The sequence below is a fragment of the Camellia sinensis genome, chromosome 7, assembly GCF_055761805.1.
Source record: "Camellia sinensis isolate YWXY chromosome 7, ASM5576180v1, whole genome shotgun sequence".
NCBI classification, from domain to species: domain Eukaryota; kingdom Viridiplantae; phylum Streptophyta; class Magnoliopsida; order Ericales; family Theaceae; genus Camellia; species Camellia sinensis.
This window is the reverse complement of record NC_138967.1, coordinates 163417722-163433909: the sequence shown is the minus strand read 5'-3', so window position 1 is coordinate 163433909 and position 16188 is coordinate 163417722. Positions and strand designations below refer to the sequence as shown.

At 33.9% G+C, this 16188-nt stretch overlaps 1 protein-coding gene across 1 annotated transcript; it reads left to right on the top strand.

Annotated features, from left to right (window-relative positions):
* Positions 1-902: 902 nt before the first annotated feature.
* LOC114302926 (uncharacterized) lies at positions 903-3435 on the top strand. Its single transcript, XM_082879684.1, has 5 exons — positions 903-1044; positions 1284-1625; positions 1803-1888; positions 1970-2083; positions 3270-3435. Exons 2-5 carry the CDS (start codon positions 1367-1369, stop codon positions 3333-3335), a joined length of 525 nt encoding a protein of 174 aa, XP_082735810.1. The 5' UTR covers positions 903-1044; positions 1284-1366; the 3' UTR covers positions 3336-3435.
* The last annotated feature ends 12753 nt before the right edge of the window (positions 3436-16188 follow it).

Here is a 16188-nt window from a genome sequence, read left to right as displayed (position 1 = left end):
TTGTATAAGGTTGTGATTGTAGGAGAACTAAATTTATAAAGTTTTGCCACGCCATATTGATAGTTTCTTATCTTTTTGAGGGGTCAAACCTCCATAATGGGTTCAAAACTTGTAAATCTGTTTCTGTTAGCTAAACCTATCTGCAATGTTAAATCGGATAATTTTTATCATAGTTTTCATGGAAAAAAAGGGCCTGGAGACGGTTTATTCGTTACTTTTGATTCTTTCACCCTTCATAGTAACCAGGCTTAAAAAACTCTGAATTTGGAGTATTACAAATATTCTTGGTGTTTGCTTATTTGTCAAATGAGCTTAATGGTCTCTCGTTCTTCACACGCACTAGTTCTTATAATTGCTTATTCTACATTAATAATTGCCAAAGACACTTGTTTGGACCAGATAATAAGTGGCCAGTCCATAGGCACTAGGCACCAGGAAGGACCTACTTGTAATAAATAAAGAATCACTCTCTTAATTATGAAGTTGCAGCCATAGAGTGAGACCTAAACTAAATTTGGTTGTGGTTAAAATTGAAGTGGTGTATTATTGATTCATATATAGAGTGAATTTGGATCGCGTATTAATATTTTTTGACTAACATTTTGAATAAATATTTTAGATATGTAGTATTACGGTTTGTGTATACTAAATTCTTAAAAATTGTTGTGATATGGGCATATTTTGGGCCAAGAGGGGAAAATCCAGAGTTGTATTTCAGTGCAGTCAGCTCTAGCCTTCTTAAAGACGCTCTAAATGTAAGTCCGATAGTTAAAGGTGAAACAAGTGTAAAAATTGAGCTTTGAATTTTTTTTCATCAATGTTATAACTGTGTTCATTTTTTTTTTTTTTTTTTCTGAAACATTAGACAAAGAGGGATAAGATTCAGAGGCTAGTTGGACAAAGGGAGGGCATAATCATCAAAGCATCTGAAGAACAAATTAAAGCCACGACACACCGTGAGGAAGGTGGTGGCATATGGCCATTTGGTGGCGAATCTAAACACACATTTAATCTGTTTAGCAAGCACCCTTCCCAATGGAACCAGTATGGACAATTTAGTCTCATTTATGTCTATCCATTCTTATAGCCCATAAGTTAATATAAGAATGTCATTATCACATTATTTACTGTCTTAAATTATGAGTATTGTTTTTTTCAATGGAAAATATTTTTTGTTAAAACAAACGGTGTGTAAATCATAATACAATCTTTATAAATTTCATAGTAACCGAATCTCATGTACTGAAACCGTCATTTTTATTAATTTGGTTATGTTGATGTAGGGATCGATGACAGCTCTATACTACAACTCAAGGGCCACAAAGATAGCTGTGGTGACTAATGGGAAAGGATACTTTGAGATGACATGTCCTCACTTGTCCTCTTCGGAGTCCGGTGGCACCGGCAGCAGCAAAGGAAGGCAAGAGGGGGCAGAGGATTGCACCAGCAGCAATGCAGGAGCAGTGGCCCAAGCTACCAAAAAGTGAGATGCCGCCTGAGTCATGGTGTGGTGTTTATCGTTCCCCCCGGTCGCCCAATCATCACCATTGCTTCCAAGAATCAAAATCTGCAAATTGTCTGCTTCAACGTCAATGCTCTGAACAATGAGAAATTCCCTCTTGCAGGTAATTAAAATTTTTCTCGGGCTTTCTCACTAATTGATATTTCTTCTTTTATTAATGTTATGTACCTAAAAATAAATCATACATGACATGTGCTGAATTTAGTTTGCTTCTCTTCTTAATTTGAGCTAAAAACTACTTTGATTCCTCTTTTGGTGTTAATTGCATGCTGAATTGAAGAAATTGAGTTGGTTTTGCTATCCAATTCGTGTTCTTTCGAAGCGTTCCTCACAGAAGCTTTGAATTTCAGTATACTTTATCTCATTGTAGGTAGTTTCACTCTTTCTTCTTAATATAAGATGAAAGGCGCAAATTATTCGTACATAGTTAAGAATTTACTGGAACAGGTGCGGTCGAAAGCAAGCGAGGAAATGCTTTCTGAGTTCCTTCGATCTGGCACATCTTTGAACTTATTGAAGCTTGAGAAAGAAGTCCTGCTCTGCTGCCCTGTGTTAAGTAAAGTGAGTTGACTCCCATTCTTACCTCTAGCCACACTATATTTTTTCTATTAAGTAATTTGTTAAATTTTATACTAAATTTTCTTCTGCTTTTGTCATCCTCTTTTAGTTACATAGTTGTTAATGTTTGATTTCATAGTCCTGTTGGCCACATTCTTTGGTTTGAAGCTTTCCATTGTTTTTGTCAAACATTATCATTGTATATGGTTAGTAGTTACTGATTGAATTGAACTGAAAGTGCAGGACATATGCGGGAATGATGTACTTTTGAGAAATTACAATGGGAAGGTTGTTCTGATTGTGAATGTTGCTTCAAAATAGCAAGTGACTTTATATATCCTAGTTAGTCAAATCTATTATATTTACATGGTTAATTTGCCTCTTCTTCTTCTTCTTCTTCTTCTTCTTGTTCACTATTCTCTTTTGATAATCATTCATACTAAAACTTTTTTTTTTTTTTGTCCTTGCTGTTAATTACTTTGTCTGCTTCCTGGGAGCTGATGGTGCACAATTGATCTTTTGGCCATATTCTTCTTCTTTTATTTCCCTAGGAATATTTAGAGCTCTTTGGATTTATTCATAATGCTACTTCTTTCTTGAAACCTACTTAGTTGTTTGGCATATGACTTCTTGTTTATTGTTTGTTTGAGTTTACAAAGATAATATAGACTACAAAATTCTTTTAATCATATTAAAGTTGTTCAATTCAAACTAACATAAACTTTTATCACCTTTTTTGGCTCCCTTTTGCAGTGGCTTAACACAATCAAACTATAAAGAATTGAACATTTTATATGAAAAATATAAAGATCAAAGGTCTGTTAGTTATTCAACTCGAGTTATTTGTGTGTTTCCTTTCTATAATTTCAAAGAGTTTGAGGGGTCTTAATATTAGGAATAATGCAAAAAGGTCGAAGGCATGCTTTTTATGTTTCCATGAATGTCTCATTTTAGCATCATTTGTTTCCTTAGCATGGTTGTCAATATTACTAAGCTATACTGATGGTTCACTACTGATGGAGAGTAAAACGGAGTTGGTTGAAAAAAACGGAAGATTAGAATTTTAGTTTATTTGTGAATTTTAATTTATTAATGAAGTTGAATTGTTTAGAATTTTATTTTTACTTTATATTTAAAAGAGGGGTTTTGGTTTTCCTTATTTGTTTTCAATTGTTGTTTTTTTTTTCAGTGCCACTGTTTTTCAAATCTGGATAGTCATGATCATGTCATTGGCAAGATGGAACCAAATTATTGATGCTTGGATTGATGGAGTTTAATGATGGTTTTATAAAGATGTACTTTGATGATACTTTTTGTATGAATGATTGAGATAATTTTTATGCACTATTTCCCCATCTCCATATAATGTTTTATAGATGTGTTGATTACAATATATTGAATATATAAAAATTGCGATCCTGTGTTATGCTATATTTAAAGTTACGTTCTTAGTTAAATTCTTTGACCTTGTGGTGTGTTATGCAGAATCAGTACCCCACACCCATCCAAAAACAAAAAAATTTAAGGTGGCGTTTTTTGAAAAACGCCACTAAATGATGTCATCATGACATCATACGTTATTTGTGACGAAAATGTAAGTGGTCATTAAAGTTTTTTGCGGCGTTTTAATGTTTTTAGCGACGTTTTTTAAACGTTGTGAAGCTATTACGGCGGCTGTATCAACGACGAAAATAGTAAACGTTGCTGTAATCTTTTATGGCATTTTTCAGGCTCTTAGCGGCGTTTTACAAACGCTGCTAAAACTCAAATTTCCTGTAGTGGAAGGTCTTTCTTTTTAAATTGCTGGTCTATTGTAGTGTCTTTATGAATTAATACCTCACAGATCACAGTCTCTTTCCTTATGATCTATGTTGCATCAATTTCATAATTAGGATCTCTATAATATGTCTTGTATGATACATTACTTCGATCTTGTTCTTCTTTTAGTAATGATTCATACTTAGACACCTTATAGGTTAACTCCACTAAGTCTCGAAACTCAGTTGAATCAAACTTCTTTCAAAGCCTAAACTCTAAGCTATTTTGAGCAAATCTCACAAATTCAGGCTCTGGAAGAATGACTCTACACTTGTTTCGTGCTCTTTTAAATCTGGCAATAAATTGAACAGCCATCTCATCAGGCTTTTGACTCAACCTTGCCAAGTCTGTCATGGAAACTTCTTGCTCCGTTTGGAAGAATTGGACATGAAATGCCTCTTTCATCTGTTGCCAAGTTTGGATAGAGCCAGGTGTAAGGTTAATATACCATACAAAAGCTACCCTGGTTAGAGAATTTGGAAAAAGTCCTAATTTCATGTAATCATTATTGGTAAACTCACCACATTGGGTAGCGAACCTAGCAATGTGTTATACTATGGACTGGTTTTCGTTCCTATAAAAAAGAGCAAAGTCTGGTATTCTAAACCCTCTTGGGTATTCATGTACCCTATCTATCCATTTTGGGTATGATTTCCTATATACAAGAGTTTGAACCTCCCGAGCCATAGGTCCACACATTTCTCTAACAATATCAGTAATTTGGTCTCTAGGGACCATATTTTTGTGCTTGTTGAACCACCACTGGAGGAGCAAACACAGGATTTGGTAAAAAACCTTGTGCCTGAGGTCCTCTTGGTCCATAGGGAAGTATATTTGGGATTGGTTGTCCTTGTGATGCTGGCTACTGTTGAGGGTATGGTTGACCTCTCTGAGCCTGTCCTGCAAAAGGACTTGCGAAAGGTGTTGGAACAGGTGTTGTGTTTTTTCCAGCCGCAGGAAACCCTTCCAACCTCCCAGGTACAAATTCGAATAAAGGATTAGTGAACCCCCTCGTGCCAGGTATGGCTTCGAACATGGGATTTTGAAACATTCTTATGCCATTTTCTTGTGTTGGCCCAGATCCACCAATTTGCATGACTTCACTGTTACGTAATGTCGCATTTTGATTTGTCATAGGCCTCGAAAGAGGCTCATACCAAGACTGAGGTGATGATATTTCATAGTTTTGATTACTAGTTTGACCATTAGTATGTCCATTATTTTGCATAGGCTATTTATCTCTAGTCAATCTTTGCTGAGGGACATTTGAAATTTCCTCTATATGCCTTGTATTAGTTGGTTGATGGGTATATATTCGATCCATAAAGGATATTGTCCATCTTTCCACTAAGTTCATTAACTACTATCCCATGGCATCTACAAGGCCTCCCCATGGATTCATTGGCTGAGTAGATGGAACAGAGAATGGTCTAACTCTATGGCCTCGTCCAATATTTTGAACATGTGGTACTTGCTCCGAAGTGCTGGTCTGTTCGACCATAGGTTCTGATAAGACAGGTACTTTCACAGGATGTGTTATCACATTATCCTCTAGATTAGGTATTTCTACCTCTCATTCCATGCCTTCTTCCAAGCATTCATTTTCTCATTGTCTCTTATATCTAGCCATTTCAAGAAGTCCCACTAGGCGTGCCAAAGGCTTTCAAAGGTTAGTATTGTAATTTTAAGTGTGCTGGTAAGGATCAATCAGTCCTTACAGAAGATTAAGTGCCAACCAATTATCAGATGATTGTGTTTCAGTTCTTTCAGTCTCAATGAAGAGGACTTTTACTGGTGGTTTTGTTTAAGAGAATTTAGCAAACAACAATTAAATGAAGAACAGTTGTAGCATTTCATTAAGTAAAAATGAAATAAACTTACAATGATCTAATTTAGCCTCGTAGAGGTTTACAGCAATAAGTTACTTGGAACTACTTCTATGAATGAAGTGCAGTGCAGGAATTTGAAGTACAGAAATGTAAAGAGCAAGAAATGTAAAAACTGGAAGGAAAATAAAGTAAATAAAAACTGTTTTCTGGATCTGGGCTTGGGGGCTCTTTCTAGGGCTTTCTCTGCTATTTGTACTTCTTAATGATAACCGTTGAAATGAGTTTCTAACCGTCGAATTATCTCTCTATGATCGCTGATCATGTTTCCTCACAGTTAGTTCCATTACACCATATCTGCAGTTAGGCTTTCCTCCTGATTTTGAATTTGAATATATGAGTAATTGTTAAAATCACGTCATCTTACATCTCTTTACTGATCCAATGCTATGTAGATCCACAATAACCAATACTAACTGCCACGTGTGTGATTACGATTGAAGATTTAAATTGTCTTCCCGTATTGCCCTCATCCTGTAACGTGTGGAACTGTGATTGACCTATATAAAATATGTAGGCAACAACATGTAAAGTAAAAACTTTCAAAGATGCTATCTGATTCAATAACGTTATAAATTTATTTTTATCCATTCAAAATTTATTCTTATCCATTCAATAACGTTGTAACTTTCAAAGATGTTAACACTATAAATTTAATCTCATCCCTTCAAAATTTACTCAGAAAAAAATAAATAGTTTAAATTTATTTTATGAATCACACATTTTATCAATTTAATTATTACCACATAAATATATTCAAAATAAATTATAAATTTATAAAAATGGGTTCTAATCAGTGTGTTTGATTTTAATTTTTTAAATTTAATTTTTTTAAAATTGAATTTTTTTATTTTTAGTGAATATTTTTAAAATTTTAAGTAATTTTTTTTTAACTTTTATTAGATGCACCTTATATAAATATATCTAAAAAATAAAATATTTGTAAAAACTATTTTAAAAAATTAATAAATACATAAAAATATGAAAAATATATTGTATTTTTTGTATTTTTGACATTTAGTGAATTTTTTAAAGATTTTTTCATAAAAATTATACTTTTTAAGTGTACTTATATTAGGTATGTCTAAAAAATTTTAAAATTATTTAAAATATTAAAAAATTTTAATAAAAATAAAAAAATAAAAAAATAATTTTTTTTAAAAAGATATTTTCTAAAAACCACAACTAAACCGAGTGAATATTCTACCTGATTTGGATAAGTACAACACGTGAAGGCTCTGTATTTGTTACTTTCGAGGAAATTGTTTGCGTTGGACGTACGTATATTATGTCAGACCCATACATTGACAAAAAGTACACCATCACTTTTTTATTAGGTAAATTATAAACATATCTCTTAAAATTTATTTAAATTATAAATTATTTTTTGTAATTTTAAAAATTATATTATATCTCTTAAGAGCTGGTTTGGCATAGATTATATAATTCATCTTTTTATTTTTTTATTATTTTTTCATCACATTATCTCTCTACTTTTCTGTATATCTTTTTGTAAAAAGACAAAAAGTGACACTTTTTTAGGACACCCCAAACCAACCCTTAATTTCATAACAAATACGTTTTTTTATTAATAAATTATCAAGTTAATTAATAGTATTTAATAATATTAAAATTTTATTTCAAATAATAATTCAGGTAATTTTATTATTGTATAAGTGAGCAGTTAGAAGCTTCACATTCTCAATTAATTGTGTAAAATAAAAAATTCTCACAAAAAAATATTTTAATTTTTCAAATCATTAGAAATAATTCATATTTTAGCAAACATCTAGAAGTATATTGGTAATTTAAATTTTTTTTTTTTTTCATCGAGGTACTCCATCACTTTAAACGTCACTATTGTATACATATTTACCGTAAAACACAAAACCTAAAGTAAAGCCAAATTTGACATTCCTATAAAAAGATAAAAAGTCAAAAAATTAAAAAGTTATTACTACTCACTAAAAACATATTAAAAAATTAATTTTTCACACAAAAGTACAACTCATTAATCATGTATGTTCAGAGCTGTACAGTGTTTATTAAGAAAAATTGCATAGTTTGGATGCAATTTTCAGACACTGTTGTTCGACCTGTGGGGGGCCCATCACGTATTCCGTTTTGATAATTTGAACAGTTCAATGTATAGAATTTGTCGAGTACTATATGTCTATAATCAATCACATTGACCGGATATCGATAACTATATGATCAAATCAGTTTTGTATAAAAAAATAGATGGTGTTATAATTAATGATTGAAAAAAACAAATCTGATTAGATAGCTATCAATATCTTATCAACGTGATTTTTTATAGGTATATAATACTCGACGAGTTCTACACATTGAACGGTTCAAATTATCAAAATAAGACCTGTGATGGCTCTCACGGGCCAAACAATACCTTCTAGTGCAATGCTCGAAAAGTAGCCAATAATTTCTTATCATCAATTTGGCTGTGCAGATTATACAGCTGTACAACACACATCTCTAATCTTCTCCTACACATTTCTTTATATAATTTTTTAATACACATTTTTTCATAAAAAATTAAAAAATTAACCCAAATATTCATATTTTTTTCCTCAACTTTTTAATCCAAAAAGATAAAAAGTTCACTTATTTAGAATACCCCAAACAACTCCTAAAAGTATAAAAAATAAAGAATGGGTAAATTACCTCCGTTAAGGTTTAATCTAATTGCATCATAGCTTTTGACATTTTAAAATTTATATTTTTCAAATCTCTTTATTTATATAAAAGGTAATAATTTTTAATAGAAAAATAAAAAAAAATTACATTGAAAAAAAAAACAAAGAAAGGGGAAAAAAAAAAAAAAGAAGAAGTAAAGCAAAGCAAGAAAAGAGAGAGCACATGAGTTCAATGTCTTCATTTCGTTTAAATAATTACAATAACAGGAAGTTAGTGTAATTTTTCAAACGTCAAGAGATAGTATGTATTAAATTCAAATCTCAGGCTGTGTAAACGTAATTTATCAATAAAGAGTATAAATTTTTATAAAATTTTTAGTTTAATTTCCTTAATATTAAAATTTTATAAGATAAAAAAATATGTAACATTTTCAAATTAGTTTATTTAAAAACAAAATTCATATTCGTTGGGATCTCTTAATATTTTTATAGATAAATTTTTTATTTTTCATAAAGAAATGACGAATTGAAATTTTTCTGTAACAAACTGAAATTTCTCTAATAATGTTATTGAGATACCTTAACTAATAAAAAAAACAATATATTGAACCTCTCTTACTATCCAAAATTAAAGATAGATGCTTCATTAATTTTTTTAATTTTTATTTTAAGAATTAATTTTTATAATAAAATAAATTTTAAAATATTAATTTCTATTGAATTTAAGATGAGTTATGTACGGGTAAAATCTACACATATATATATATATATATATATATTAATATATTTATATTATAGAAAATAATTTTTTAAAAAAATAACCGTACATCGGTTTCATTTGGGAAATGAATTGGCTTTTTGCCTTTTTGACTATTTTAGCCTGGGGTTAAAAAGTCTCGTTTAGGAAGAGTTTTTTGACATCAGGTTCATTGGGGAAATGAATTGGCTTTTTGCCTTTTTAACTATTTTAGTCTGGGGTTAAAAAGTCTCGTTTGGGAAGAGTTTTTTTGACTTTTTGTGAGTAGATGTTTGGGAAGTTACTATTTTAGTAAGCTATTTTCGGAGGCTAAAATTTTTGAATTTGGAAAGATAGATAGATTTTTTTGTAGTTGGATGTGATGTTTGTAAAATAAAAAGTAAAATAATTATGGGTTTGATGTGATATTTTGTTTTATTGGCTATTTTAGTCTATTTTGTCTTTTAGTGTTATTTTAGACAATAAAAAGCTAAAAAAAACTTCTTCCCAAACACCACCAAAGAATGTAATGATTATAGATTATATGTAATATTTTGTCTTATTGGACTAAAATTTCTATTTTGTCCTTTTGTGGCTAAAATAGTCCCAAACCCACCCAACCCAGTCTTCCCAAACGAAGCCGTCATTCTGAAAAATCTAAATAAACCTTGAGATATTGATTCCTAATTATGTTTCAATTTAAAATAGTGAATATCAATCACAATCACAATCACAATAAAACAATCAACGACAAATCAACATAACCTGGTAAAAATCACAATTGAAGCACCTCCGATTGATAAAAAAAAAATTACGGGTCAAAGCCACAAACAATCTATTAAGAAGACAAAAAAGAATTACATATGAGTATCCTTAATTACCAAGTGAATCCACACCTGAATTGAACCAAACACAATGTGTCTCTTCCAACACGATCTTCATCTCGGAATTACTTTGCCCAACGTTGAATCCACAATACCAATGTCGAATCCACGAGGATGAGCTACTTCGGAATTCACCACAATCCTCTCAAAAATAAAAATAAAAAATTTGAAAAAGGTGAATTTTTAAGACAACCAATTTTCCCTTTTGTACGAGAAAAATTCTAATTTTTTAATCTGTGTTTGAAAAATTATTTGTAAGCCGGAATTAGCTGAATTTTTTGCTTGAATTAAACTGTACCATATCTAGCCCAATATACCATCCAATTGTATATTCGGTTTCGAAAAATAAAAAGATAAAAAAAAAATTCCAATTCATACTGAACATATCAGTGAATTTGAACTTGAAATACACAATATTTTGCTATTTTAATGTGCTGCCCAACTAGAGTGTACTGGGCCAATAGTATGAAGGGTAGTTCACTTCGCCTGTTTTATTGATTGGCTCGTATTATTTATTTGGTAAAAAATATAGATAAGTAGATAGGCTACGCCAGGTACCTGTCAGGGAGGATTATCCCTTAGGAATTTGTAATGTATTTGCAGGGAATCCCACTATACCTATGTCGGGACCAAAACTAAGGCCTCTCTCATGCTCTGGGTGCTACAAAATATATTTAATCACAACAAGGCGTTATGAATACTCGAACTCAAGCTTTGAGCGACGATTTCAAAGGCTTTACCACTGAACCAACCCTTGTTGGAATTTGGTAAGTATATTAGTTGGCTGATACATAACAATATTGGTAAGTTCACATTTAGGAGTTATTTTGATGCAGCTTGTCTAAGCTATTTTTTTATTTTTTATTTTTAAAACTCGTAAAGTCTATGTTAGATTATTTGGTACGATTTCTATTTATAGTTTGTAAGGTAAAAATAATTTAAAAAGCTGAAAAAATTGATTATATAGAAACGAGAGAGGAGGGGCATTTTTTACTTCTATTTTTTGTTGTCAACTCACAATAAATTATACCAAACAGCCCTTATCCTCACTAAAATTTTAGATGTGTCTTTCTGTGGAGATTCTATTTGCAACCAAAATATTATTGAGTATGTCTAATTTCTCAGTACACTCTATTAAATTATTTAGGATTATAATTTAGGAAAAATTAGTCTAAGGTCCCTCTTCAATTTTTAGTAATGTAAGAGATCCACAATATTATAGTGTGATGTCTAAGGTCCCTCAGTAAGATGCTTCCCAAAGCGCGTGAGATCAATTTATATAGTTCAGTGAGCTCTCTCTATCTCTGTCAATTTCATAAAGACTTGTTGGGCTTCGATTTCTAGGGTTTCTTTCTCTTAGATTCTCCTGATCAACTCTCTTTTCCTTTGGATTTCTACTTTTGGAGGTCTTTGGGGTCAAATTCGCAGCTGATCGAGAGAGATTGATGGTTCAGTTGATGAATTCTAGGAAATCTCCACCAGAATCGGAATCTTAGAGCATGAAAATAGTGCCGGTGAAGCTAAAGGTGGAGGACCCCTCGGAGGACAAACATGAGCCCCCTCAACAAACAATCTAAGCTCTTCATAGCCCTGGTGCAGAGGCTCACTGGTCTCTCCTCTTCCTCGCGATCATCTGAAAAGAACGAAACTTCACAATCTCAACCTAGAAACAATACTAGTAGTTATGAAATGAAAAGTATCAAAGTTGATGATGATGAGTCCTTTTCAAGCCCAACAGATCAAAATTGTGGTGGTCACAAGTATAGCTCAATTTTGTTGAAAGTTGAAAGATGAGGGCAGCAAAGTTCCATGGTGATGAAAAGGAAAAAATGGCGATCAACAAAGACTTCCATGTCATCCACAAACAACTCTCATGTCCTGGTTTGCTCTCTCTTTCTCTCTTTATATATATATATATATATATACATAGTTGATTGCTAAGTGGGTGTGAGAGATACGTAGAGACCTGCCATTAGAAATCACAAAAAATGAAATTTCTCTGGGTTTGAGAGAATTTCTCTGGGTTGAAGTGAATTTCTCTGGACTTGAATTTCTTTAACTAAAAAGAAGGCCGTGTGCATTGTGCATGCCCATTCTCCAATTCATGGTGCACACTTTTGTTTGTCTTGTAATAACTACTCTGGAAACAAACAAGGAGAAAGAGACCTTTACTAATAAGAACATACTTTCAAGATCTTCAATTGTCTTGGCACTTCCTTTTTTTTTGAAATAGTCTGAGATAAGTAGAGACCTGCCATTGAAAATCACAAAAAATGAAATTTCTCTAGGTTAGAGAGAATTTCTCTAGAAAGAAAGTGATCTAGAGAAATTCTTCCTCCATTTTCTCTGGAGAGAATATAGAAATTCTCTGGGATTTTGGCTATTGTGTAAATTTTTTCTGAGAAATTCTCTGGGAGGTCCAGAGAAATTCTATTTCTTTGGAAAGAAACCTCCCAGAGAAATTCTAGTTCTCTGGAGAGAAATTCTCTCAGAGGTCCAGAGAAATTCCAAAGAAATTCCCAAAATTTCTCTAGAGAGAAATTATTTCTCTGGAATAGAAATTCTCTGGATGAAATTTCTTTGGATCAAATTGAGAGATCTTAGATATTATGAAAATATTTGGTATCCTTTATGTTATAAAATTTTAATACCAGGGACCTTAAAAAAAATCCCCTATAATTTAATCTCAATACACTCTATTGGACACTTGAACGGCCACCATTGGACCTTCCTACCACCCACCGGCCACTTTTCTTTCCGGCAGTCCATTTTTTTGTCCTGAAAGTAGCTGGCCGGCCAGAAAACCTAGCAGGCCGGCCACCTAGCTTGCGAAATGACCTTTTTGCCCTTTTTGAGCTGGCCGGCCATAATCCTTGCCCCAAGTACATTCTAGCCATGTATTTTGTTTTACACTTCACCCATGTCCGAGGGTTTGGCACTTTTGGAGGGAAACTTGACTCATTTTCCCTCAATTTTTCCCCCCCTTTTTCCCCCTCTTTGGCCTATATATCAGTAGCTCCAGCTGCTGGTTTAGGGTTACAAAATTTCCCTTTAAACCTCTTGCATTATATCCCTCTCCATCTCTATTCCAAGCTCAAAACCTTTCAAGTCCTACACCCCTTTCCACACCACCACCAAGCACCACACCACCATCATCCATTCCAGCAGCTTCAGGGACATTTTCAGAGATAAAGAGCCACCAAACTCAAGCCAAGAGTTGCCTAAAGTTTGGTCTTCAAGGGTAAGCACCATTTTCCCTCTTTTTGAGCTTATTTTGTATGCTTTCTAAGTCATTCTTGCTTGCTGTTTTGGGCTCCGACCCTAACTGGAACTAGGCTTATTTTGAGCTATTTTTTCATGTTTGTTTAAGGGTATTTACCTGTTTGAGGCCTCCTTGTTGCACCTACTTCATTACCCCTCTTGTATGCCATTGTCTTGTGTAGTATTTTTGGCCTATGTATAAACTGTTTTGAGCTCTGTCATGAACTGAAAAGTAACTTATTTTGAGTCCTTCTTCAACATTGTTGAAGGGCTCATTACTGTTTGAGGCTTTCATTTATCAATTTCCTTTATATCCCTTTTTTGGCTCCATTTTTGCATGATTCATTAGCCTCTTGTGCTTCTATTTTTGGACCCTGGTCTGAACTTAAAACAGCCTTATTTTAACCCTTTCTTCATGTTTCATTAAGGGTCTGTCATTGTTTGAGGCATCCTTTATATACTTTGTGTTATATCTCTCTTTTTGGCCTTATTTTGCATGGCATTTTGAGCATTCTTGCATACTGTTTTTGGCCCATTCATAAACTGTAAAAGGTCATATTTTGGGCCCCTCTTCAATGTTGTTGAAGGACCCTCAGCTGTTTGGGGCCAGCAGCTGTGACTTGTTTCTTTATCTCACATTTAGGGCCATTTTTGCGCATCGGTTTAGCCCTATTTGTGTTTGCTGTTTGGCCTTATTTAAAACTGTAAACATGCTTTTTTTGGGGCTGCCTTGAATCTATCTTCACATGTCATGAGCAAATAATGCATGCTTGATGTAGCTACAAGTCATTTCATGTGCTTAATCTTGCATTTCGGGACCATTTCATGCATCGGGTGTTATATTGTCATGATTCGGGGCTGTTTCGGGTCATATTTTAGCGCTGAAATTTGCATGTTTGCATATCATATTCCATGCCTTGCCATGTCTTGTTAGAGTGGCATTTTGTGCCTTAGGGTCAGTCCTCGGTTTGCGTGCATGCGTGCACGCATCTCGAGTTGTCTCATTTTCATTTCATGGCCTCTTATGTGAGTGTGGCTGAGGTCCACTCATGTTAGTGTAAGTCCATTGTGCATTGTGTATCCCATTTCATCTCATAACATTGTGTATGCTAGGTTGCATGTTAGCGCATTGTGTATGCCATATTATCTCATGCATCGTGTATGCCATTTCATAGCATTGTGCATGCTAGGTTGTATTTTAGTTGCATTCATGCATCTCATGCATATTGCATTGTGTTTGGGATAGGAGTTAGCCCAAGCACGGGAAACGAGGTACGTTTCGTACTCCGAGTGACGGAACGTGTCTCAATTCCCAGTCACCGACACTCCGGATTAACCATAATGGAGTTAGGTCTTAGTTTTGTTTTTATGTGCATTCATTCTATATTGAGTTGCACAATTCGACTCCTCGGCCATCATGCATCGAGATGCGTGATTGGTGGTACGAGGATCGAGGCATGCATACATCTGTGAAAATACATTGCTATGCCCCTCTCTTGCTCTCTGTTGCAGCAAATCAAGAATCAGCAACCTTCCGGAGCTCGGCGCGCTTTTCAAGAATAATTGTAAAACAGAGGCTAATTGGGGCATCCCAGTGGATTTCCGCGCAAGGCAGCCCAAACATACATCATTCATCAGAGTCGAGGCAGTCCCTAGCTTGCATGCTAGTTTACAGTTTTCTTAGTTAAAGTTGTAATTTAATTAGGATTTTGTAATTATTCGGACTGTAATATTCATTCGGGACTGTATTATTCTTTCGGACCCTCTGAGCGAGGGCAATGTTGTAATAAGTGTGCGTGTGTGTGATGTATGTCTTCCAACCCCACGTCTTTCTTCCCTTTTATTTACATGCTTATGATGGTTAGATTAGGGCATGTTTCAATTAGCATACAGTATGACAGCATGTTTGCATCATTCATCTGTTTTGCATGCACCGGGCTCGGCGCATCATACTAACTGCATTGTATTTTCAATTCCAAATTGAATACATGTTAGCTGTAGCATTTCATATGCCATGTTTAGAATAGCCGAGCCTGCTATAGTTGCATTTTTGCAAGTGTTGCATTAGGCACTTCTGTATAATTAGGATCATGCATAGATTTCTAATTAGCTTCTTTTTTGGCTTGGAGTACTCGGTGAGTTTTATGCTTTAGCATCCTTGCATCCGTGTGAGTGACTGCCATGAATAGCATGCTTACCATGAGGCTATTTGCTTATGTGATATAACTGTCTGAATGCCTGTGGGTGAAGGTTGGGTTATCTGGATTGGAACAAATCATTAACTGTGAGTTTTAAGCCCACTAGATAATGGCAAAACCATATTTTCTTAAGCCCACCTGAGGGTAGCAAAATCTGCATCTTTAAGCCTACTTGCGAGTAGCAAACCATCTTTCAAAAAAACAAACATGAAATGTTTTGTTCCAATTCAGGCGATCCAGTCTATACTTATATGTTGTGCGCATCACATAGTAATCTAGGCTAATAACCAGAATAAGAACACACAATGTTTTTAAAACTAGATATCATGGTTAGTAGAGGCCGATCTTTGATCGGGCGAGCGGGGGTGCTCACGAAGTGACCTTCCCCAATCGTACCCAAGTTCCCGAGCCGAGGCAACTTTGGTGATGACGGACACGTGGCCTTAAGCAAACGAGTCAGGGTTTCCTAAATTTTCCCAAAAATAAAATATTTAGGTGGCGACTCTGTATCTGGCAAAGCAGTCCATGTTTGGCACTTCTTTCAAAAAATCTGTTTTCTCAAAATGATTTGTCGGAGTTGGACTCTTTGGTTCAGACTTAGAACCGTGACTATTTTAGAGTCCTGAGCTGTGGTGACCCCAAATGAACAGAATGGGACTCACCCTCCCGGG